The 26,114-nt window shown below is 36.7% G+C and overlaps 2 protein-coding genes across 2 annotated transcripts; both read left to right on the top strand.

Moving 5' to 3' along the window:
- Positions 1-8,319: 8,319 nt before the first annotated feature.
- On the top strand, positions 8,320-8,745 carry LOC132063339 (F-box/kelch-repeat protein At3g06240-like). The gene has a single exon (XM_059455841.1). The coding sequence runs from the start codon at positions 8,320-8,322 to the stop codon at positions 8,743-8,745; it is 426 nt and encodes a 141-aa protein (XP_059311824.1).
- Positions 8,746-24,488: 15,743 nt separating this feature from the next.
- On the top strand, positions 24,489-26,106 carry LOC132063319 (F-box/kelch-repeat protein At3g23880-like; the record flags this gene model as incomplete). The annotated part of the gene is made up of 1 exon (XM_059455808.1): positions 24,489-26,106. A coding segment is annotated over exon 1 (1,317 nt), but the record flags the coding sequence as incomplete, so codon positions are not given.
- Positions 26,107-26,114: the final 8 nt, after the last annotated feature.

Here is a 26,114-nt window from a genome sequence, read left to right as displayed (position 1 = left end):
TATCGTTTTTCGCCATTCTGAGATCGTCTAGATGAGTTTTAGGTACTTTGTCGGATTAAAATTTGTTTTAAGTAAGAAAATGATATTCTTTATATCGTTTTTATTTATGTTAAATCTGGAGCATGATTACACATGATGATTTAATATGAATTGATATATGCTAAGGATATAGATCAGATTTTTTTTCTTTCTTGAATCACCTGAATAAGTTGTTTATCGAATTTGGTCACAGATTTAGAGATCGGAAATATTACGGACTCTGATTGGTCTAAAATTCGGTACGTTCATCGGAAATGACCCATTAAACAATATTCACTGTTATGATTTGGAATTGTTTAAATGGTGTTTTAGGCATTTTTTCTATTTCTTGAAAATTATTTTAAGGAAAAATAACTCGGTTATGATCTAATGGTGATAGAGATTCTTCCTTATGTTTTTCATGTCTAAATACTAGTGAAATAATAAAATTATGTGTTGACTTTTGGTCTTCCTCCCCATCGGATGAATTTATTATGCGTTGTCACTAGGTATAATCACTAGTTATTGATAACTTGTATCAACTCTCCATCTGAGTTACATGTTGGGTCAATGGAACTAGAGATAATGATAATGATATTCACTTGGCTTAAATTAGCAGCATACTCTTCGTTTGAGTTAGCTCTGGTTTTAAATTTATGGAGTGAATATCTTGCATCACATGTATATGTTGCGTGAATTGTTCTCATATATTGAAATTTGTTGTTCAAGATGCATGGATATCTATGTCGTGTGTTTTGAATTTTATATTCAATGATTACGTAAACATGCTAATTTCGAGAAAGCAACACGAAAATTATGTAAACATTTTTGAAAATTTGTTCGTTGTTCTTGATTCATGTATATTAGTATGCTAATGATGATATGTGATAAGAACTACTGAACAAATGTATACATTCTTAAATTCTATTTTGGCGAAAACAAAAACAAAAACAAAAACAAAAAATCCGAATTGGTCATCGTTTAGAAATTCTGATTTTTGACGAACTCCGATTGACTCGAAATCTGATAGGTTCATCGGAAACGACCCACTGAGCAGTACTCACAGACCGAGGGGCTTTTTTGGCCATTTAGGGTCGTTTAGATGGGTTTTTGGGTGTTTTTCTGTTTTCCTAAAAAATATTGTTAACTATTTTATTTTATTTTAACAAATAATGGTGTTAGGGTTCATTCTCTATGGTCTCCATCATATATAGCAGTGATATAATGAGTTTATGTGTTGACATAGGTCTTCCTCCCCATCGGATAGATTCATTATGGTTGATTACTGTGTTCTAGTCCTAAGTTAATTAATAGCTTGTCTTGACTCTCCAACCGAGTTACACGTTGGTTCAATGGAACTAGGGATAATTAAATGGGATATTTACCTAATATAAATTAGCGGTTTACTCTCCATCCGAGTTGGTTACTGTTTCTTTATGGGGTGATATATACGGCATGACTCATATATTTTGCATGAATTGTTAAGTTTCCCTATCGAATCTAGCTTGTTCGGTAAGCATGGTTATATGTGTGATGTGTGGTTTGAATTTTATTATTCATTGACATAACTAATGATCTATTTAATGATTATATCTCAAATTCTCAATAGATTTTATCGGCCCACTTACTACTAGTCAGGAATTTCTTCTGATAGAAATAAGACATTAATTTGAAGGATGCATTATATGTAATTTCTGTTAGAAAGAATTTATTTTCAGTTTCTAACCAAATAAGAGATGGATAGTTAGTTTATTTTTCTTGTAACTCTTGTGTTATTGAGTTTGATAAACATTTTATCTCGTGTGGTACATTGATGCTTGACCCTTTAAATTAATAACTCTTACGAACCGAATAATGTTAATCGTCTCCTCGAGAGAATAATTTTTTTTTTCGTGAATTGAATGAACTTATTTGTTGTGACGCTTGTGTCTAGGTCATTTTAATCTGAATAGAATTTCAAAGTTGGTCAAATGATGAAATTTTGAGGTTCATTGAAAGTAGAAGCACTACCAACTTGTGAGTCCTATTTAGAAGGAAAAATGACTAAGAGACCTTTTCTCTTAAAAGGAAATAAAGTTAATGATAAGTTAAGCCAATCCATTCTGACTTGTGTGGTATAATGAACTTTAAGGCAAGAGGTGATTTTGAGTATTCTGTGACATTCAAAGAAGATTACTCATGATATGAATATATCTATTTGATGCTCTATAGGTCTGAATGCTTTGAAAATTTCAAGGTATTTAAGGAGAAAATGAAAAGCGTCAGAGAAAATATATCAAGTCACTGCGATTTGATCGTAGTGGCGAGTACCTCTTTGCAGAGTTCATTAGTTACTTATTAGATAAAGGGATTGCATTTTCAATTGGCTACATCAAGTATTCTGCAATAGATTTGTGTGGAAGAGAAAAGAAATATGACTCTTTTGAAGGTGGTAAGATTAATGATTGACTTATTTATATTTGCTTTTTCGTTTTGGGATATGTCTTAGAAACTGCGAGTTACATTCTTTAATTCCCTCTAAGTTAGTACCTTTGATACCCATAGAACAGTGGATTTGATGTAAGCCAAATCTGTAACATGTTCGGATATGAGGTTGTCTAGCACACGTGTTCAAAGGGAAAACAGATAAGTGGAAATCAAGAATGGATGTACGGATGTTTATTAGATATCTAAAGGGAACGAAAAGAGATTTATTCTTGTCCTAAAAGAAAATAAGGTAATTGTTATTACAATTGCTAGATTTTTAGAAAACGACTATTTAATAAACCAAGTTGCTAGAAGTAAACTTGTTTTATAGGAACTGAGCAAAGAAATAGCAAATGAGTCATCTAAAAAATTCAGAAGTTCAAGAACATCTAACCGACAAGTTAGGGTTGACGTTCCATTGTATTTAAGTAGTGGGAGAAACATTAATAGGCGTAAGGAAATTCACTACTTTTAAGTAGTGGGAGTGATGTTGAGCAAATAACGCTATATGAAGTCGTTAATATTTCAATACCGAAAGGCAATGAAGATAATATTAAGACTCAGGAATATGATAGTGTGACTATAATAGTAGTAGTATTTAGTCGTAGTGAGAGAATAATAACCAAGATCGGTTCGGTGTATACTCTTGGGAGAATTTCATGATAGGATTACTGAAAAGAAATACATTTTTTTTTGGAGAGTTTCATGATAGGATCCCTGGAGATCTTAGTACAGAACCGGTCAGTTACGACGAAGCACTACTAGCCGAAGTTGCATCAGAAAACAAATTGGTAAGTTAATTTTTGCAAAGAGCTTAGTCGCTAAGACTTTTGGTAGTCGTGCAAAAGGAATACATGTAAAAGTTGTAAATGCATGGTTAAAAGTCTAAGTGGGATATTGTTGGGGTATATACCATTAACCATGCGTTTAGACATGGTATATTCTAACAATTGTCATGGTTAAAAGTCTAAGTGGGAGATTGTTGGGATATATACTATTAACCATGTGTTTGGATATAGTATTTATTATAGAACAATTATTTATTCATTGTTTAATAAATAATTAAATAGATCATGTACTAGTATGTGTGTCCTTTACTTATATAGTAGATGATTTAGTGTATAGAGTTTAGCTTATACACGGAAGATTAAATCGTCGGTTCTTATAAGTATAAAATTTATGTTCACAATCTAAGATGAAAATTGGACAAAGCCATCATTATGATTGTAGCCCAAGATTAATATATTATATCTTCATTATGGGAACAGTATAATTCCGTCTTCTTGTGCTAGTACATTTTGTATGTATTGAACGGACCAAGTAGAGATAAGTGTTTTTGTACTGAATATATAAAACAAATTCTCTAGTTCATTAAATGTACTTATACTCTTAATCTTGATATAATTATTATGATCAATGTGATTTGTTCATTATTTTGATTTATTAAAAGGTACGACTTAATTGCGGGTCTATGTATTCTGGTAAATCGGATAATGGCAAATTACATTTGTGAAGTAATAATTAGTTGATAGAATCCATGTCTCGACTTTGAGATTGATGATACCCCTTTATGGATGCTTATAAGTCTCATGTGAAAACCTAACGTGGTGGATTTTGTATCCGTCACATGATATAAGTTAAGCGGAAATATAAAGGATTCAATTAGTCAATGAATTAAATTGTCAGTAATTTAATTTAATTGATTGGTATCTGTAATCTTAACATGGGGAGTTAAATAAGATTTAATGAGAGATTTCGAAATTGAACTGAGGAGTGTAGTTACGATTTTTTAGTGGGATAATTCGTAATTTATTATGGTAAGATTAATTCAGATATTTCGAATTAATTCCATAATAGGAAGCCTCATTAATTAAATTCTGTGGTCCCTGCTGTGCCCGAATAATAAAGAATTAAATGAAATATTATTTCTTGGTGGAAAATAAAGACCCAACAGGTTTTGGAAAAGGGTGAAAACCCTTAAACCTGTAGTTATAAAACAGGGGTCTTATTCCATAAGGAGGTTAAGGGTTTTAGAAGTTTCTTCAACTTTTCCATAGAAATTCGCTCACACGAATTTCGTAAATTCTGGTGTTATTCGGGTTACACAACAGAAGACTGTGGAACTGAAGGATGAACATGTGAACAACTTTTGCTCGTGCTTGAAGGTTCGATTTGCAGCCGCGGTCACGCTCCAAGAGATAAGTATCGATTTTACGTTTGATTAAAATCTTTGATTATGTGTTGTCTATATTACATGCAAGTTCAATCCTGACTATTTGCTTCCGCTGCGTATGCCTGATTTCCATCAAAAGAATCCAAAATATTGTTTTAGATTGTTTCAAAACTTCATAGTTTCTTCTAGGACTTATTATAGGCTGTAATGGTGGAAGAAATTCAGTAGTTCGTAGATTGTCGCAAAAAATAATTAACTACTAGACAAACAAATTCCAACACCTGCTGATCAAGGTTGCAACCTTTATGCGAAAAATGAAAAAACCTTAATTCACAGAGGAGAGTGCCAAATTGAGTAAGGGTACAAAATATATCGAACAAAACCAAGTTGCTACTCCTTCCGTCTACTTTTACTTGTCCACTATATTAAAAAGAGATGTCTGCTTTTACTTGTCCATTTTGGATAATCACGAGATAATTTACCATTTTATATCCATTTTAACTTTATTATCAAGTACTATTCATTTTTGAATACACAAAGGCATAATACGTAAACAAGCTCTCAAACTTGTCCTCGGCTGGTTGACAAATATGCACTCCAACTTTGGGTGTACACAAATAGGCACCTCAACTTGTATAAAATTGAACATGTAAATACAAATGCTGATGTTACACATAGATTTTGGAGGTGTCTAGATGATCATTTTGTAAGTTGGAGTATTCAACTGACAAAGTAGAGACAACTTGAGGTGCCTACTTATGCACACCCAAAGTTGGAAGGCATAATAGTCAGCTGAGACCACGTTTGAGAGCCTGTTTATGTATTATGCCTTTCACAAAACATTAAATTTAGGACAGGCATAATACATAAATAGGTCCTTAAATTTGGCCTCAGCTGGCAAGTGTTCCCTCCAACTTTGGGTGTGCACAAGTAGGCACCTCAACTTGTCTCCACTTTGTCAGTTAAACACTCTAACTTACAAAATGATCATCTAAACATCTCAATTTGTATAAAGTACACCTCGAAAAGTCATGTGTCACGTCAGCATTTGTGTTTATGTGTTCAACTTTATATAAGTTGAGGTGCCTACTTGTGCACACCAAAAGTTGGAAGGCATACTTGCCAGATGAGGCTAAGTTTGAGGGTTTGTTTATGTATTATGCCTTTAGGACAAATACATACATGGCCCCTTAAAATTGTCACGATTTTCATTTAGGCACCCTAATTAGGATTGTTCCTATAGACACTTAGGCCTCATTTGGTTGCACTTATTGGAGGTCTGAATCTGAATGGTTCAGACCTTAGGCCATTAAGTGCATTTGTTTACATGAAGATTTAAACACTTATGTGGTCTGAATAGGTCTTAATCATTAAGATCTTGAAAAAAAATCTTAATATCATTAAGAGGTACCTTTGTATGGATAATTTTTACCACCACTCTGTCCACAACCAACAACTCCACCCCACCCTCCCAACTCCATCCACCCCTACCCACCACCACCTAGCCGCCCCACCACCACTAACCATCTCTGTCATCATAATCACCACCACCCCACCTTTCCAACCTTTACCCACCCCACTCCCCACCCTATCCCACCCTACCCCACCACCATTAACCACCCCTGCCATCACACCCACCTCTACCCATTCTCCACTAACCACCTCTACGATCACAACCACCCTCCCAACCCCCACCCTCCACCCATCCCCTAACACCACCACCCACCTTACCACTACTAATCATCTCTTCTATCATAACCACTATCACCACCACGGTCAACCACTACCATCCTCATCCTCCCAACCCCCACTGCCACCACCCCAGTATCCACCCCTACTACCCTACCCACCATAAATGTTTCATTTTTTTATCAAATAATAATTTTATTTGATAAAAACGAGAGATGCAATAATACGACTTCTCTTGAAATGTTTTTAGTTTCAAAATACTCTTCTAACTTTACAAATAGTCCTTTAAAGTTTCAAATAGCTGTTACAATATGATCCATTTGAAAAAGAATATACTATTTATGTTTACGCGGCGGGTTTGGGGAGGGGCGGTAAGTGAGAAAATCGGGTGGGTGAATTTATTTAACTGGTCAGAGTTTAAACTTGAACCAGTAATAAAATGCTACGTGAAATTTAATTTAAAAAAAAAATAAAAATTAGTGTTGATCGTTAGTCAAAAGTGCACAAGTGAGCCAAAAATGTAACTAGAGAGATATTTTTAGCAAAAAAGGTAGATGGAGGGTATTTCTGGACCTTTTCTAATAGTCCAGGGGCATTTTTGGCCCTTTTTCATTTTCTTTGTTCCACGATATTTTAATCTTTCTTTTTACATAATTTAAAAGATTTAAATGCTTAAATTATAATTCAAAAGATATCTAAGTTACTTGATTGTCTCTCTCTCTCTCTCTTTTTTTTTTTTTTTTTTTAAACATAAATCTTCATCTATTAATGTATTAAGGACATGATATGTTTAAAGGAGTATATATCATCATGGACCATCCAACTCGGAAATATTCTTTCCCAAAAAAATCCATGCGACAAGAAATTGAAAACTTAACTAAGTTATGAGCAACAACATTAAACCTTCTAGTAATATATATAAACACGACGTGATCTAGACATGGAGACATGTTCCAAATATCTTCACAAGAAACATCCACACCCCAAGTAGCTTTCATAGTTTTCTTCAAAATGTCTACTACACCTTTCACATCAGAGAAGAGATAAAGTTTTCTCCATCCATTTTGTATCGTTGTTTCCACAACTTTTCTAATTTCAAGCGCTTCAACAATCATAGACATCCCAACAAACTGAATCGGGATTCATGGGTGAAGCTAAACACCCTAGCTATCCATAACAACAAGATCAATACATGCCTTATTCGACTCAACTTATAACCCTGTATCAACGAATAAACAAATTTCATCTTCGGACATTATTAGTTGATATTTATAGTTCTCCTGTAAATTACCATTTGAGGACTCGACAAACATTATTTCAGGAATCATTATACTCAAATATAAAGTTTTTACCACCACCACAATGTCTGAAGGACCAGTTCATTCATTATTAAAACACCAAGCATTCCTGGACTTCCATATATTTGTCCAGTTTTATGCTTCCTAATATTCATGTGTATCTTTTATTTAACTTTTAATATATTGCACAATGATACTAATGAGTTGCTATGCTAGAAATATGTTTTCTGGCCCATCAATCGCTTATATTGAACCCAAGAGCGGACTTTTATTTGCGCAAGTCTTGTTCTAGTACTTACACACGAAAATCATCAAAACCTGTTAATCTTCAAATTCGTGCTGCCCAAATGGAAGATGAAGCCTCCCATCTACATCCAAAATGGAGCAAACCCACAAACCATTCTCAATTTCCATCAACTTCGGTGCAAGATTCAAGCTTGACAAGCCTTACCCTTCAACTTGAACTTATCACTGATATCCTATTAAGGCTTCCAGTGAAATCCCTTTTGAAATTCAGGTGTGTTTCAAAATCTTGGCTTGCTTTAATCTCTAGCCCTGATTTGGTCAATACCCATCTCAGTATATGTGCTAATGACAAGGATTACACTCACCATAGGATTGTCTTGAAAGTATATCCAACTGATTTTAAGAACTGTTCGCTTACTTCTTTAATTTATGACTGTTACTGAGGCCTTTGACTTGGATTATCCTATGAAAGAACCCCATACATCTATTGCTACTTTGCCATTTAACTTTGGTGGTCCTATGAAGAAATCTGTTTGGATTGTGGGTTCTGTCAATGGGTTGATTTGTCTTGTCATCGGGGTAAACAACTTCTTTCTATACAATCCATCGATTAGGAAGTTCAAGATATTGCCTGATCCTAGACCCGGTCTCTATGTCATGTATGCTTTTGGATATGATGAACTTCATGATGATTACAAGGTAGTGGCAGTTTGCAAGCCTTGGAATATTATTAACGGTTTTGGATATGATAAACATCATGTTGAGATAAAAATATATAGTCTAGAAAGCGATTCTTGGAGAAGTACCGAAGAATGTTGGCGTGGGTGCTACCCACTAAGTGGGGTACCCTTGTGAATGGAAAGCTTCATTGGACTACTCCTCCTACTCATGTTGGTGTATATAATCCTAAGGACGTCATTTGTATTGATTTAGTTGAAGAGAAATGGGGAAAGGTGGAGCAACCATGCTATGGAGAAACAAAGTTTAATTATAGGGATCTTCTTGACCTGCATAGATCCGTCCTCTATCTTTTCCCGAATCCAGTGATATCTCACATCTATGTGCTTTGTTCTTGCATGGTACATGGAGTTCTTGCTCAAGTCTATTGCACTTTGACTGTCACAATAGACGACATACTCCTCCTGATGCAATCCAAGCTCTTGAAGGAACCGTTTCAGCCATATCATCTCCTTGCCAGCTTTTGTAGCGGCAATGTACTCTGCTTCAGTTGTAGAGAGTGCGACACACTTCTGCAACTTCGACTGCCATGATATAGCTCCCCCTGAAAATGTGAACAGGTATCCAGTAGTAGATTTACGATTATCAAGATCACCTGCCATATCAGTATCTGTGAAACCCTTCAAGTCTGCATCAGATCCTCCGAAACACAAACAGTCTCTAGTAGTACCTCTCAGGTACCTGAGTATCCACTTGACTGCTTCCCAGTGTTCTTTTCCAGGATTTTCAAGAAATCTTCTAACAATACCAACTGCATGAGCAATATCAGGTCTAGTGCATACCATTGCATACATCAAGCTTCCGACTGCTGATGAATAAGGAACTTTGGCCATGCCTTCTTTCTCCTCCTTTGCTGTTGGACACATCTGCTTGCTCAACTTTAAATGACCAAGAAGAGGCGTGCTAACAGGTTTAACACTCTTCATGTTGAAGCGTTCTAGTACACGTTCAATGTACTTCTCCTGAGATAGCCACAACTTTCTGCTTGTTCGTTCTCGAACAATCTTCATCCTTAGAATTTGTTGTCTATGGGCCCAAGTCCTTCATGTCAAATGACTTAGACAAATATCCCTTCCACTTAACAATCAGCTCCTTGTCTTGTCCTACAATTAACATGTCATCCATATACAATAACAAAATAATAAAGTTATTGTCAGAAAATCTTTTGAAGTATGCACATGAATCATAATAGGTCTTTGTGTAAGTTTGACTTTTCATGAATGAGTCAAACTTCTTGAACCACTGCCTTGGTGCCTGCTTCAGCCCATAAAGACTCTTATTCAATTTTCACACCATGTGTTTCTTTCCTGATACTTCAAATCCTTCTGGTTGCTCCATATAAATCTCCTCTTCCAAATCTCCCTGAAGAAATGCAGTTTTCACATCCAACTACTCCACTTCAAGATCCAGGCAAGTTGCTAAGCTCAAAATGGTTCGAATAGAAGTAATTTTGACAATAGGTGAGAAAATTTCATCAAAACCAATACCTTTCTTCTGTTCGAAGCCTTTTACCACCAATCGAGCTTTGTAGCTAACCAGCTTGCCATTTCCATCTTTCTTGAGTTTGAAGACCCACTTGCATTTGAGAGGTCTCTTGCCCTTTGGAAGTTCAACCAGCTTGTATGTGCCATTTTTCTGTAGAGATTCCATCTCTTCTTGCATGGCTTTCATCCACTGGCTCTTTTCTGGATGGGACAACACCTCTTTCAGACTTTCTGGCTCCCCCTCATCATTAATGAGGACATACTCTGAGAAAGGGTACTTGGATGACTCTACCCTTTGACTTTCTGATCTCTTCAGATGTTGAGATTGTTCTTCTTCTTCCTTAGTAGGGTACTCCACTTGCTCGACATAATCACCAAGTTGCTCCCCCTGCTCAGCAATCTTGTCAGGTTGCTCCCCTTGCTCAGCAACCTCATCGGTCGTACTTTCTGCACATCTGGGATGGTTAGAAGGAATGGTAACAAGGTTAGGGACTATACCATTCTTGGCATTCTCTGACACATCATCAGCAGTTCCAACTTCACTTTCTCGAAAGACTACATCTCTGCTTCTGTTGACCTTCTTCTTTAAAAGATCCCACAGTCTATACCCGAACTCTTCATCTCCATATCCGATGAATATGCAGGGAATGGATTTATCATCCAACTTTGTTCTCTGCTCCTTCGGTACATGTGCAAAAGCTCTGCAACCGAACACCTTCAGATACGAGTAGGACACTTCTTTATTAGTCAAAAATCTTTCTGGTATGTCAAACTCTAATGGAACTGATGGACTCGTATTAATCAGGTAACAGGCTGTCTGAACTACTTCACCCCAAAATGACTTAGGCATTTTACCCATTCTGAGCATGCTTCTCACCTTCTCAACAATAGTGCGATTAATCCTCTCAGCTACACCATTGTATTGTGGGGTTCCAGGAACTGTCTTTTCATGTCTGATCCCATGGCTTGAAAAGTACCCTTCGAATTCCCTTGAAGTGTACTCCCCTCCATTGTCACTATGGAGACACTTTAGCTTTCGACCCGTCTGCCTCTCCACCAGAGCATGAAACTTCTGGAAAAATTGAATACCTGATCTTTGGTTTTCAAGATATAAACCCACAATTTTGGTGAAGCATCATCAATAAAAGTAACAAAATATTTGTTACCACCCATCGATTCTATCTCTATTGGACCACAAACATTAGAATATACCTAATCAAGTATATGCAATTTTCTTTCAGACGATGTCTGAAATGATACTCTATGCTGTTTAGCAAATAAACAACAGTCACAAGGTTTTATCATTGTACCTTTGGCAAAAGAAATGAGTGATTTCTTGGCAAGAATTTGCAATCCTTTCTTGCTCATATGACCCATTCTTCTTGCCACAAGTCTGCAGAAATCTCATCTTGAGCCGTATTCAATTCACCTCGGCATATTTCTGTATTTGTCCTGTACAACGTTCCACGAGCAACTCCCTTTGCAATCACCAATGATCCCTTGGTGAGTCTCCATTTTCGATTTGCAAAATAGTTCTCGTATCCATCTTGGCCCAAAGCAATTCCCGAGATCAAGTTCAACCTCAAATCAGGTACATGGCGCAGATCCTTCAGAACCAATATGCATCCGACATTTGTCTTGATACAAATGTCTCTGATCCCCGCAATCTTTGAGTAACTTGTGTTACCCATTTTCACCGTGCCGAAATCTCCTGCTACATATCTGCAGAAAATGTCTCTTACCGGTATGGCATGGTAAGATGCTGCTGTGTCAACTACCCATTTCGACTCTGAACCTACCAAGTGCATGCATTCCTCTTCCTCGTTTATGAAGAGAACAACATTATCATTATTTTGCACCGTGGCAGTTGTGTTGTCGTCATTCTTCTGGCCACTGCTTTCACCTTAGCCCCTTTTTAGATTTGGACAATCTCTTTTGTAGTGACCTAGTTGATCACAATTGTAGCAATTTATGGCTTTTGACTTGGATCGAATTTTAGATTTTCCACGAGCTCCGGATCTACCATAGTTTCTTGAACCCCTTTGGTAACTCCTGCCTCTACTTTCTGTGATGAGAGCCTGACCATGACTTTCAGGCTTCTTTCTCATGTTCTCATTGAGTAGAAGAGTTGATGTGACATCCTTCAGCTCAATTGAGTCCTTACCATGTAAGATGGTTGTTGCCAAATTATCGTAAGAAGATGACAACGAGTTCAAGAGCACGATGGCTTTATCTTCCTTCTCAATCTTTATTCCGAGGTTGGCCAGCTGCGTGATTAATCCATTAAGCACATTTAAATGTGACAAAAAATTTGTACCTTCACCCATATGCAGGGCGTATAATTGCTTCTTTAGGTACAATTTGTTTGTCAACATCTTGGACATGTACAAGTTTTTCAACCTTGTCCAGATACCACATGCACTTTCTTCGTCGATGATGTTGTTGATCACATCATCTGTTAAGTGCAACCTAATTGCACTAGCTTCCTTTTCATCAATTTCTTCCCAATCCTCAAGTTTCATGGATTTGGGCATTTTGGATTTGCCGCCTAGTGCCTTGTGCAAACCTTGTTGGATGAGCAGATCTCTCATCCTTCTTTGCCATGTTGAGAAACTGCTATCACTGTTGAATTTTGCCACCTCATACTTTACTCCAGACATTTTTTTTTTCACCGAGTATAGTACAGCCCACTGCAAAAAATATTTCTGTGAATGAGCAGAACCTGTGCTCTGATACCAGTTGTTGGGAATAAACCCACCACAGAAATAATATTCACGGTATTTACAGCAGAATAATAATGTAGCACCGTGATATGGTTAATCAACAAGAATAAAAAAAAGAGCGATAATGACACTAAGATTTTTACGTGGAAACTCAAAAGGGAAAAATCACAAGCCGAGAAGAGTAACTGATATCACTGTAACAAGGCATTTACGCTTTGTAGGTCTAAGTAAAATACTCCAAAGATCACTATATACTCAAAAGAAATTACACTCTTTTAAGATTTTCCACCTCACTACAATATCGTTCACACTCTCTATTTTTCCTCACATATTATTTTTCTATTGGTGAATGCCTCACTCTTCTTTGCCTTTACATTGAAAGCCTAGTTTGGCCATTTTTGCCGAAAGAACCAACTATGCAACACCAATAAAGACTGAAAAAGCTCAGATGAGGTGGGCTCCTCCTTTACAGGGTGTATGCATCTGAGCTTTCAAAAAAAGATTTAAGTAAATGTTAGAACCTGTCTATTGACAAAAATAGAATTCATCCAGGTTCAAAAGAAAATTCCCCTTTCTTCAAACGAATTTTGAGATTCTGCAATCCATTTTCATCTCAATGAAGAATGTGCTCCCCCAAATTTGCAAGTTGGTCAGCCACCGAGTTAGCTTCCATGTAACAATGATTAAAAAGGACACCATTAGCAGACGTTAGGAACAACTAATCTACTCCCTGCTGACTACATTTATGGCAATGATGAATCATGGTTTTCCCTGTTTTTTGGTTGCTGTTCTTTTCGATGTGCTAATGTTATTTCGATGTGCGTATAGCAAGACTTACCTACGTTCACTTATTGTATCACATTTTGTTGGTAGGTTGAAGTCAAGTTCGTAAGGTTGAACAAGCTTCTCCTTCACTTGAATGTCTGTTATCTGAACTAGAAATTGACCGCCCTTTGCTACTTATACTTGTGATCTCTTACCCATGAATTGCTCTTTTTTTAACGATATATGATCAACAAAAAGGAGAAATGAAGCGCAAAAACTTATCTAAAGGAAAAGTAAAGGGGCCTCATATGGTAATACATTTGTTGGTAACTGTCTCATCTTGGCTGGAAAATAATTTATTTCAAACAAATTCCCTTTAAGGCGTGAACAAACAATTTAAGAGCTATTCAATATTCGAATGTTTACGGTTACATTTAAGGTCGAAATTAACAAAATGAGTCATTATTTTGATTATGTAAGTCGTTACATAGAGATATCGAAACAAAAAAGACAAGATGCAAGAGTAATGGCTACATACTCTTTTCCAATTGCTTGATTACACAAAAGTACTACTCCTGCGGGCTGCCAAAATTGAAACAGAGAAAAGGCTTATTCAAATGGTTGAAACTGAATTGGAGCAGAGGAAGCAAAGCTGGAGTCCGGAACCAAAATGACCCTAAAAAAGAACCTTTTGAACCAAAATACTCTAACAAAAAAAAAAAAAAAGGTGACATAAGTACCTTTAGCGCAGTATTTTACTGCTAAAGCACTTAACCGTGACGGAATCGTTAAGTGTTTTAGCTGCGGTAAAATATCGCTAAACTGTCCCCATATAAAAGATTTTCTACTGCGCTATAGGAGTCCACCATTTTCCCAAAACAGCCACTTATTACATTTTCACACTTTTTTACGTAGTTTAGCTATATATTAATCGTGCTTTGAGACTCCGGAACTTTAGTATTTTATATAGAACCCTACTTATATTTGCATGATTAATAAGGTAGGCTCAATACTTCAAGGATACGCAAAAGTTTGGATTGTCATTTTAGTGGTTGAAAAGCCCTCGAAGTCCTTTTTTGTTTGAAGACTTGTAGTCATTAGCTTTACGTTATTTATCTTTTAGTGTTTCGTATTATTTTTAAATTAATGCTTAACTTTATTTCGAATGTGTCACGTTTTTATTTTATTTTTTTATTATTAATTTAGGATGTGAAACTATAAACAATAATAAAGACTAAGATAATATTTATAAGTATAAATAGATATGCAAAAAAATATATAATATTTACGATAAACTGTACAACACTAATGTATATACACTATCGTGGATGGGTCCCACATGTGGTATGCCTGAGACTATCCTTAGGCCTAAGGCTCATACCGTCCCCACCCCCCTCGCCATCATCTCCATCGCCCTTTTTCCTCTTAATAACCGGGCGCTCCAAGTCATGACCATCTCCTCTTCCCCTGGCCCGTGCGCCCTTGACTAGAATGTGCTTCTTCTTGGGATCTGGTCTCGTTAGCACGGCCAGAACCTCATGCTGACCTGGGTCTAGAAACTCGACCTCTTCTTCGTTGGGAGTCGCCACTGCAGGCGCGGAAGGATGAACCTGAAAAGTATATAATAATTAGTACCATTTCTTATTTATATTGAATACATTAACGTTTGTTGAATAATCAAACCTGTGTATCAACGGACGCCTGAGTAGGCTCCTGAGATGGGTCTGGTGCAGAATATGAGGTAGTCTCCTGGACGAGATGCTGTTCGAAGTCCAAATATAGGTTACAAAAATTAAATAAATATTTACCTTATATTGAATAAAATTGATTTTAAGTAAAAATCTTACCTGCGCCTCGGTAGTCTCATGAGAAGACACCTCTGCCTCGGCAGGCTGATGAGAAGGCTCCTGAATGGCTCGCTCCTGTGGACCCACTGACGTTGAATCCTAAAATATGAAAAAACGAAATAATAAGTAACATACATATTTAAAATAAGTACTGTAAATAATCAAATATGTATTTTAAATATTGACCTTATATTGAATAAAACTAATTTTAATAAAAAGCTTACCTATGGCTCGATAGTCACATGAGAAGACACTGTTGGCTCGGTAGGCCTATGAGAAAACGCCTGAGTGGGTGGCTCTGCTGGACCCGCTGGCGCCAAATCCTAAAATATAAAATATTACTAAATAATGAGTAATATATATATATATATTTAAAATAAGTAATTTAAATGAAAAATAAGTATTTTAAATACTAATCGGGATCAAAAACTCATCGAAGTCAAGAATCCTGGCTCCCTCTAAATTCCTCACAGGCCGCTCATCAGCTAATGAAGCGCGTAACGCCGCCCAATCGACGTTATCATGCTCCTCCATGTATGCATTCTGGCTCGGCTGTGATGAAGACCCAGGTATCTTAGCAAGTAGGAGCGCCTGCGTAAACGTAGGTGAGTCCCCGCCACCGGCATGGAACGGCTGCGAATGGACTAGAATGGGAATGTCCTCTAAAGTGGGATCTGCCTCATCTACCAGATGGTGTCCTCCACCTCCAGGTCCTCTAGCAGCAGCACGGCGTCCTCTGCCAGCACAACGTCCTCTGCCAGCACGGCCTCCTCCTCTGGGAGCACCCGGTGCTCTTCCTGGCAATGGCTGATACTCAGCCTCTGGAACAGACTCGTCCATGCACCTAATCTCTCCTTCCTGCCGGATACCATCCTCGGATATCCATACCATCTCTGACGCAAGCCACGCAAGCCCGGGGTAAGGCATATGCTCGAACCCCAACATGCGTAATCGTTGTATGGCCAGCGCTGCATTTGTGTTCAACAGTAAAAAAAAAAAGTTATTTTTTAAAACGTAACAATTAATGCAATTAAATAAATCTAAATACGATAAACTTACCAATGCCTCGTACTACCTCGCGAGTGCTGAGTATCTTACATCCCTCGCGGGACGCAAAGCTAGGTTGCCGATCAATCGGCGTGTGATCTGATGCTACTAGCGCATGTAATCCTCAATAAGAGTCAAATGGCCGACCACCACTAAAGTGCCCAACCTGTTCTCCCAATAGTGGAGCTGGACATCCATGAATGCCAGAAAATCATCATCAACGGCAACCCGATCATCCCGCTAGTAGTGTCGGAGCTCATGACGGACGTCAGGGGGTATACTCTGTGTATGCCCAAACTGTCATAAGACACGCTCAGGCATGTGGTTCTCTACGATGTCCAAGTGTATCAATGGACACCGCGACCTCCAAACCCCCCCCGACCGCCTGCAAAAGGCCGGCAAGCTATCTAATATAGCAGCGTACGGCGTCCATATAAATAGCTGCATAACATATAAATACAAATCAGTGATCACCAAGTAAAAATGACATTTAATTAAATTAATAATGTAAAGTTAAATAGTTTTACCGCATCGTCCGTTATATGATCAAGCTGGTCCCGGAATGGAAGAATACTGTGGTGCGTATCCACATCCCGGTCAAAACCCGCTGTCCACCTCCTCGCATAAGGCATGTCAATATCGAGGTGATGCCTAGGTACGGGCTGAAAAGGCAGCATTCTCTCCCACGCCCATAACTGTAAGCGATATTATAAAATGCAAAGTGTTTAGTCATCGTTTCAAGAGATTTGTTTACATTAAAGGAACGCACACTTAAAATATTACCTGGAGAAGAGCAAAAAATCCACACACATCTCTCGACAAAGACCAATAGACGCTCGGATAGGCATACGTAAAGATACGCCAAAACAAAGACCTACCGTAGTCTCCAAAGCAGTCTAGATGCTCCAAAAAAATCAAATAACGTAAACTGACAAAGGCACACGATGAGTTCGGGAACAAGATGCCCCCGAATATAATAAGCAGGTACAAACGGGCATGACGATCAACATCGCCCTGCTGGGTGCCGTCAACAACCGGATCCAGACCCTCCAAATAAGTGCAGAGTGCACTAAGCTGAACCCGACTCGGTCCCGATATCTGGGCCGTGACATCAAGCACAAAGTGGGTGAGCCTAGTCAACTCTGTCACCCATTTCCGACCAGGAGGAGGCTCGTACCGAGTGTATAGTGGCTTTCCATCTACCCGCAATCCAAAGAGGTCCTCCACATCCTGAAGTGTAATCGTGGCCTCACCAGTGCGAAGATGGAAGGTACGTGTCTCCGGCCTCCACCGCTTAACCATGACCGTAATGAGCGCCCAATCATGCTGTACCCGACCAACGGACATGCAACGATAGATGCCGCCCCGAAATAATATCTCTAAGACGCGAGGGTATGGGGGGCGCTCGCATAAAAGAGTCCACACTCTCTGCAGCCTACGGGGACGGAGCCTAGTCGATATCCGTATAGTATCAGCCTATAATAACTCTGACCTATGATTGCCTTGCAAAGACAATACTGATCTATCAACGGGCCCAGGGTGAACAGCGGGCCCCGGGTGATCATCGGGCCCAAGGAAAACATTTGGATCCATGAAAGAGTCCGGTCTATACAAACTAAATTAGTCATTATTTTTTAAATGAAAGATAAATTATATTAACTAATTAATAATTTGTAGGGAATATGCGAATTACGTTGTATTATATCTTGTGAATAATTAACATGGGATAAACAATTTCACAAAAAAATATGTACTTATTATCTTGAACACAATATTTATTTTGAATGTATAAATCTTTATTAGATAGTCTTTTCCAAAAATTATTTTCACGCTCCAACCTAATATTAGAATAAAAATAATTATTTTCAACATGACTTTTGTCATATTAAACGTGCAGTAAATTTAATATGTGATAGTAAGGACACATATGTGATGGCAAAGACTTTTAAGTTAATTAGTTTTGAATTATGTGATGGCAAAGACTTTTAAGTTAATTAGTTTGAGAATCGAAATTCAACAGTAATATTTGTTTAGAACTCTATTTTGAATATGTGATATATTTTTAGTTGACCAAATAGCCAACACAACTATGATAAAATTAGACTAAAAGAGTATATTCGTCGACCACATATTTTCCTACAAACTTTACATTTTTATCGTTAACTTATGTATTTATGAAAAGAAGAACTTTAACTATTCTTTTTTAGATAATCTTTTTTTATTTAACATATATATTCATGCTTTTAAAATAATATAGATTAACAATTCATAATCATTTACAACTTGTTTGGATGGTTGTTACCTATTGTATTATATTGTGTTGTTAGTTTAAATACAAAATTTGCTTTGATTGTTACTTTAATTTTATTGTATCGTATCGTTAAATCCATCGTTATGTAATGACGAAAGGTCCTATTTTATGTAACGACTGATTTGGTCCTATATAGTACAACACAATACGATACATTATGAAACAATACATAACAATCATCCAAACAAAGCGTTAACAAAATAATAATTCATTACCAATCAACTTCTTTCAATTCATATCCAATATTTAAAAACTAAATAATTCATAATCAATATTTAACAAGTAATCAATTAACAAAATAATAATTCATTAACAATTAGCAATTCATAAACAATTAACAAATTAACAACTCATAAACATATAACAACTTAACAATTCATAAACATTTAACAAATTAACAATTCATACACATTTAACAATTAATGAATTAGCCACAAAAAAAAAAAAATCGAATGCTGGCAAAAGCCTTTGCCCTGACCCTGATCAAATCGTTTTTTTTTTTTTTTTTGGAAATTAACGTCGATTAAATGTTAAACATGCGTACAATATACTGTATATAACAAATTAATAACAAAAGTTCATAGTAGAAAACCTTAATCGAAGATTTTTTGTAGAGTTGTGTTAATCGAATTGCACACCGCTTTTTCCCACAATTCGAGCTTAGAATCTTGCTCCTTGACTTGAATATACCGAGAATCTAAACTTTCCCGACGAAAATTAATAGAAAACGACGTATTTTGATGTGGGGACCACCTTGAAATCGCCTCCAATGGCGTTTTTGAATTTTTTTTTTTTTGGGCACTGGAGGGACCAGTGGTGGAACCTGATGGGTTTTTAAGTTGAGTGATATAGCGCAACATTTTACTGCGCTATAGGGGAGAGAAAACATTGTTTGGCACAGTATTTTACTGCGCTAAAGTACTTAACGACTCCGTCACGGTTAAGTGCTTTAGCGCAGTAAAATAATGCGCTAAAGGTACTTCTGTAACCTTTTTTTTTTATTAGGGTATTTTAGTTCAAAAGTTTTTTTTTTGGGGTCATTGTGGTTCCAGACGTGCAAAGCTGTGCATAGAAAGGTCAATTTTGAAGGGCAATCTCGATCACTTTATTGTTACTTCTGTGTGTCATATGGTTTATATGTTTATTTGCTATTTGTTACACCATGAAGGTTATGTAGAAAGTGTTCTGTTAGGACTGACCATTTGCTTGCACCTCTAGTTATGAAGGAAGATGTGGCTTGCCATCAAATTTTGATGCCACGTACTGTTATGTTTTGGAAAGACAGTTGATTTCTGTGTGATTCTTGTGCAATATTGTTTAGTTACATTAGTCATCAGTTAGCAGGAGTGGAGCTACGTGGTCTGTAAAGGGTTTAACCAAATCTCCTTTAACAAGTAAATTACACTCTGCATAAAGTTAATTCTTTTTATGTGTATAAATGTAAGTAGTTGAATTCCCTAAATACAAGAAAACCCTCTAGTATAGTGGTAAAAATGATTCAAAAATCATTTTAGGTTGTAGGATCAAATTGAAGGTGTAAAACTATACCTTTATTATAGTTCTTCTCTGTGTTAAAGTGTCAGATATCTGTATTAGGTTATTTAGCCATTGCAATGTATCTGATTGTTCGACGTGCATCTCTAAGGCCAGGCTTATGGGTGTTCCTTTATACTTCAAAATCACTGGACCAAAATATTCAAAAGAATAGAGCTCACATCATGTCCTGGCATATAATTGTAAAGTTGCATGAGTATGCAATTGACAACCTATTAAATTTTTCTTGGCTCATTTGATCAACATGCTGGTCTATTTCATTTTCTTAGGTCTCAAAGTACTACTGTTTTGACAAAAGAAGTTATGCTGCTATAGTTCTGTTTAGGACTTCTGATATCTGCGACTTTTGCATCTTTTTAGAGATAAACCAGAAGCCGCAACACTTCAGTCACAGCCATTTAATATAAACACACTAAAAATTAAGTGGTCATTTCACATTTATATTGGTATATATCTCGTGTCACCCAACATGACTGTTCCTTCTTCTGAGATGCTCGCACCTTGTGGAATATTGTGAAATCCCACGCATTTAAGTTTTTACTTCTTGCTGCTGCAAGTTAAATGTCATTTTTAGTTGTATTGAATTTGGTTGGTCAATAATCTGTTACTTAGTAAGAGGTGAGCACACTTACAGCAAAGAGCTTTACTTCTATCACGGGATTAGAGGTTCGATTTTCAGCACCCAGAATATGTACTTCTTTTGCATTGGTACAATGTGATTTTGTTAATGATAGCTGATTCTTGATGGACTAGCTTTTGTTTGCCATTTTAAACTAAAATGAATTGAGGGAAGACATTGCTGGTTTCTTTTGAATTACTTATATCAGATTACAACACCACAGGGTACTGTTCTGAACTTGTAATGTTTTTACTTATGTCTAAGTTGTCAAGTCTCAGTATTCTCTTTAATGACGACTTCTCTTTTGGTACCTGCCTGGCTGCCCAATTCTTTTGGTGTGTAATTGTTGGTTTTATGCCTAAGATTAAGGTAGAAAAATATGGTGAGGTAACTGCGAGCTGACATTCACAAAGAAGTATACTTACCCTCGGGATCACTTCCCTTTTGTTTTTCAGAAATGGTGTTATAGCCTGTAGGGTTTATGAATCTTCCCTTCTGAGGTGTGATTCAATAACCAGAAATTTGGAACGTACTAGTAATGGTGCACTTACTAGTATGTCACCTTGGAGTCTTGAATTTGACACAGTTATTGACATTCACTAACACTGCATTGTAGAATATTATGAATTCGCGTGCATTTAACTTCATGCTCCTTGCTGCTGGGAGCTAAAATACAACGGGAGCTTACCTTGTAGTATATTTATGGAGAGTCTAAAGGCTTTAGATATATCATGATGAATAGCACTTCAACTCTTTTAACAGAGGAAAATTGTTTATAAGCTTCTAGCCTGTCTTTTTCCACTCCGAGATTTAGTGAAAAATCAAATAATGAATCTTGGAGATTGGGATCGATATGTTGTGCTTTGAAGTCGTAATTCAAACTTTTATTTATGTCTATGATCCCCACTTTCTCCAACGATTTCAGGGAGTTATTTGGATAATAATGATAGAGACAATTTCAACTACAAAGCGATTATTCAAGAACTCATGTACAGCAAACTTGTGTGGCATTTCTACAAGACAATGCTCAACAGCCATCATCCGACAGTCTTAACTGCACTATGCAATGATACAATAATTGTAAAATCAAGTTGGCTTGGGCATAGAGGGGAGCGAGCCGAGCTCAATCGAGCTTGCTATAGGACCGAGTTGAGTACCATCAAGCTTTGTTATGGTAGAACTGAGTTCGAGCTGAGTTTAACTGTGAAATCCAAATTGCAAAGAGTGAAGCAGACTTGTAGCCATATTTTGGAGAGAATGCACATTTGAGCTACCTTTTTAAAACTAAGAGATTATTAGCTTGCCATCCTCGAAGTCTCAAGTACAACATCTGATTCTTTCGGTTCGTTCCTCTTTTGTCGTCATATATACGTAGTAGTGTATCCATCTTCTTGAAATCCTGAATTCATCCTCGTAAATTGGGGTGGCAAATGAGCGGGTCGAAAATGGTAAACAAAAACGGATCAATTACCCGACCCGCCCATATTTAACACGCATAAATAATGGATTACCCGACAGATAATATGGATATCCATATTATTCATGGTTTCAAGAATAGTCATGTGAGAACACAAGTTTAAAGGGTCATTCGCACGAGTGCCCCTATCTTGGGGTGGTATTAATTTTTGTCCCTCAAAATCGCTGGTTTTAAACTTTTGCCCTTCAACACTTTAAGTAACAAATAAGTGGCCGGAAATAACGCTAACATCGATTTTTTTTGTTAAAAAAAAAATCGGTCTACCCTTATTTATGACCTAATTTTGCAAGGTATAAGTTTATAGGACCTATGCCTTATCTGGCATAAGTTCTGTAGGAATTATATTACCCGACATAAGTTGTATAGTGCCTAATTTGGTCAGCATAAGTTTATATCTTCGCATCATAATATTACACAAGTTATGCCTTACAAGACATAACTAAGTTCCTACAGAAAAGTTCTTTACACTTATGCCGAGTGAATTAGTTACTACATAACTTATGCTGGATAATTTCATTTCTATAGAACTTATGCCGGATATTACAAAAGTTCTCTAAACTTATGCCTTGCGATTTTTTTTTTACTTCATCGACTCTGCTGGGGTCGAATCCAGAATTTCTAGTTTCGTAGACCAGCACCGTATCATAGATAAGAGTACTTTGGCCCACAAATTTTCATTAAATGAGACACAGAGCCAAAAATTAAAGACCCGCGTGTTTGAAGAACAATCCGCTCAAAAAAGTGACGTTAAAAGCCAAAATAAGTTTACATTCTTAGAAAAATAACCAAAAAAAATAAATAAATTAAAATACGAAAATGAAAAATGTTTTAAAAAAGAAAATAATTAAAAAAAAAAAACTCCCATAAAGCAAAAACTCCTGAAAAATAACAAGATGGGTACCCATATTCTATGAGGGATAATATGGGTTGATCCATATTTGACTCACTTTGAAATGATCGGATATCCAACCCATTTAAAATGGGTTAGGTCAGGCGGATAACCGTAAATTTTAACCATTTTGCCACCCCCATCCGTAAACATCAAACCAAATAATTTAATTTTATCTTGAAAATTATAGTGAAAATACATATGACTTCATGATAACTAAGGGTGTGTTTGGTAAGACGGAAAATGTTTTCTAAGAAAATATTTTTTCAAAAAATAAGTGGTTTTCCTACTCATTTTTCTTGTGTTTGGTATGCAAGTTGAAAAATGTCATTTTAAAAACATTTGCATATACTCAAAGCAAAACCACTATGAAATTATTGAATTCGGTTAGCAACTTTTGGTGGTTGGGAGGTGGGGTAGGTTCCCGGGGGAGGGGGGGGGGGAATAGTGGAGGTAGGAATTTTTTATAAAAGTAAAATAAAATATATGAAAAAAATCGGAGGAAGGGGGTGGTGGAAGGTAGGGTGGGTGGGGGAATGCGTTGGTGTGTTTTTATTAATTCGAAAAATATTTTATTTAAAAATCTTTTCCCTCAATTTTTTATAGAAAATATTTTCTTCTATTTTGAGGAAAACATTTTTCAAGATCTTAAGTGCAACCAAATAAGAGAAAATATGTGAAAAAAAATTCGAAAAACATTTTTCGTCATATTAAACACACCCTAAGTGATAAAAGTGTATATTTATTAAAGATACATGTCTTGCATTAATTAGTTTAGACATAATATATAAACAAGTCCTCAAACTTGGGCTCAGCTGACAAATATACCCTCTAACTTGAGTGTGCGCAACACCTCAACTTATCTCCAGTTTGTTATTTGAACACTCCAACTTACAAAATGATCACTTAGACACCTCCAAAATTTATGTGTCACATTAGCATTTGTGTTTACGTGTTCAACTTTATATAAGTTGATGTGTCTACTTGTGCACACACAAAGGTGGAGGACATACTTGCCAGCTGAGGCCAAATTTGAAAGTTTATTTATGTATTATGCCAATAATTTAGTAAATAGGTGAATGAATAAGTTTTTACCCATATAGTTATACCCCTTTGTCACAATTAGAGATTGTTTGGTAAGCAAGATAAGATGAGAATGAGGGAAATCTCGCGATTATCATACCATCAACCAAACACAGTATTAAGTTAGCCCCAAGCTTAATTCTGAATATTTTACCTTATCTCAACGAATTATGTTATCCAATCTGAGAGGTAAAATAAATTACTACATGAATTATAATCCCATGACTATAAGGTACAATAAATTATTACAAGAATTATAGTCCCACAACTGCTATAATTCCACAATAATTTAGTCCGCCAATGAAACTACCTCTGTTCCTTGAGTGTAGTCTCTTAAATTTTGCAAAACTGGGTCAACGGGGATGACTACTCAAGTATGGCTCACTAAGGGGAAAAATTTCAGAGCACAGAGAAAAAGAAGGAAGGAATCTGGTGCAAGAGCTCAAATTATTGGAACCCAAATGGAATCTGAGGGAGATGAAGCCTCCCATCTACAGCCAAAGCTGAGCAAACCCACTAAACATTCTCCATTTTCTTGCACTTCAAAGCAAGATTCGAGCTTTATAACCCCTATTCTGCCAGCAGAGCTCATCAATGAGATACTCTTAAGGCTACCAGTGAAATCCCTCTTGAAATTCAGGTGTGTTTCAAAATCTTGGCTTGCTTTAATCTCTAGTCCTGAATTTGTCAAAACCCATCTCTGTATATGTACTAATGACAAGGATTACACCCACCATAGAGTTGTCTTGAAAGTAGATCCAACTCATCTTAAGAACTGTTCGCTTACTTCTTTACTTTATGACTCTGTTACTGAGGCTTTTGACTTGGATTATCCTATGAAACAACCCCATACATCTATTGTTACTTTGCCATTTAAAATTGCTTATCCTATGAAAAATTCTATTTGGGTTGTGGGTTCTGTCAATGGGTTGATTTGCCTTGTCATTGGGGAAAAAGACTTCTTTCTTTGGAATCCATCAATTAGGAAATTCAAGAAATTGCCTGATCTTAGATATGGTTACATCATGTGTGGTTTTGGATATGATGAACTTCATGATGATTATAAGGTAGTGGCCGTTTTTTGGCATTGCTTGAGTTATAACGGTTCACATTGTTTCGTGGTCAAAATATATAGTCTAAAAAGTGATTCTTGGAGAAGTACCGAAGAATGTTGGAGTGCGGTGCCAACCACTGGGTGGGGTACTCTTGTGAATGGAAAGCTTCATTGGACTACTTCTACTACTCATTTTAGTGTGTATAATCCTAAGGACGTCATTTGTTTTAATTTGGCTGATGAGAAATGGGGAAAGGTGGAGCAACCGTGCAATGGAGAAGGAGATATTGATTATATTCTGTCCTTGGGAGTGTTGGCGGGTGATCTTGCTTTGTTTTGTAATTATCCGAAAACTCATGCAGATGTGTGGGTTATGAAGGAGTATGGGGTTAAAGAATCGTGGATGAAGGTGATTACCATCAATTATCGTGATGATCCCGCGTGGTATCTGTTTCGTCCTCCCTTTTGTATGTCAAAAAAGGGTGAAATTTTGTTTGAGTTTGGATCATCTTTCCTGGTTTACAATCCAAAGGATGACTCGATCAGACGTCCACAGATTACCAACTGTGATGCCTTTGATGAGGCAATCATCTATATTGAAAGCCTAGTTTGGCCTTTTCTGCAGGGGAACCG

This window comes from Lycium ferocissimum, chromosome 1 (assembly GCF_029784015.1).
Source record: "Lycium ferocissimum isolate CSIRO_LF1 chromosome 1, AGI_CSIRO_Lferr_CH_V1, whole genome shotgun sequence".
In the NCBI taxonomy this organism is placed as follows: Eukaryota; Viridiplantae; Streptophyta; class Magnoliopsida; order Solanales; family Solanaceae; genus Lycium; species Lycium ferocissimum.
Note: the sequence above shows the minus strand (reverse complement) of the source record. Positions and strands in the feature narration are given on the sequence as shown.

What these genes read in the sequence shown, in the direction of transcription:
- LOC132063339 (XM_059455841.1), top strand. Translation starts at nt 8,320, where the DNA reads ATGACTGTTACTGAGGCCTTTGACTTGGATTATCCTATGAAAGAACCC.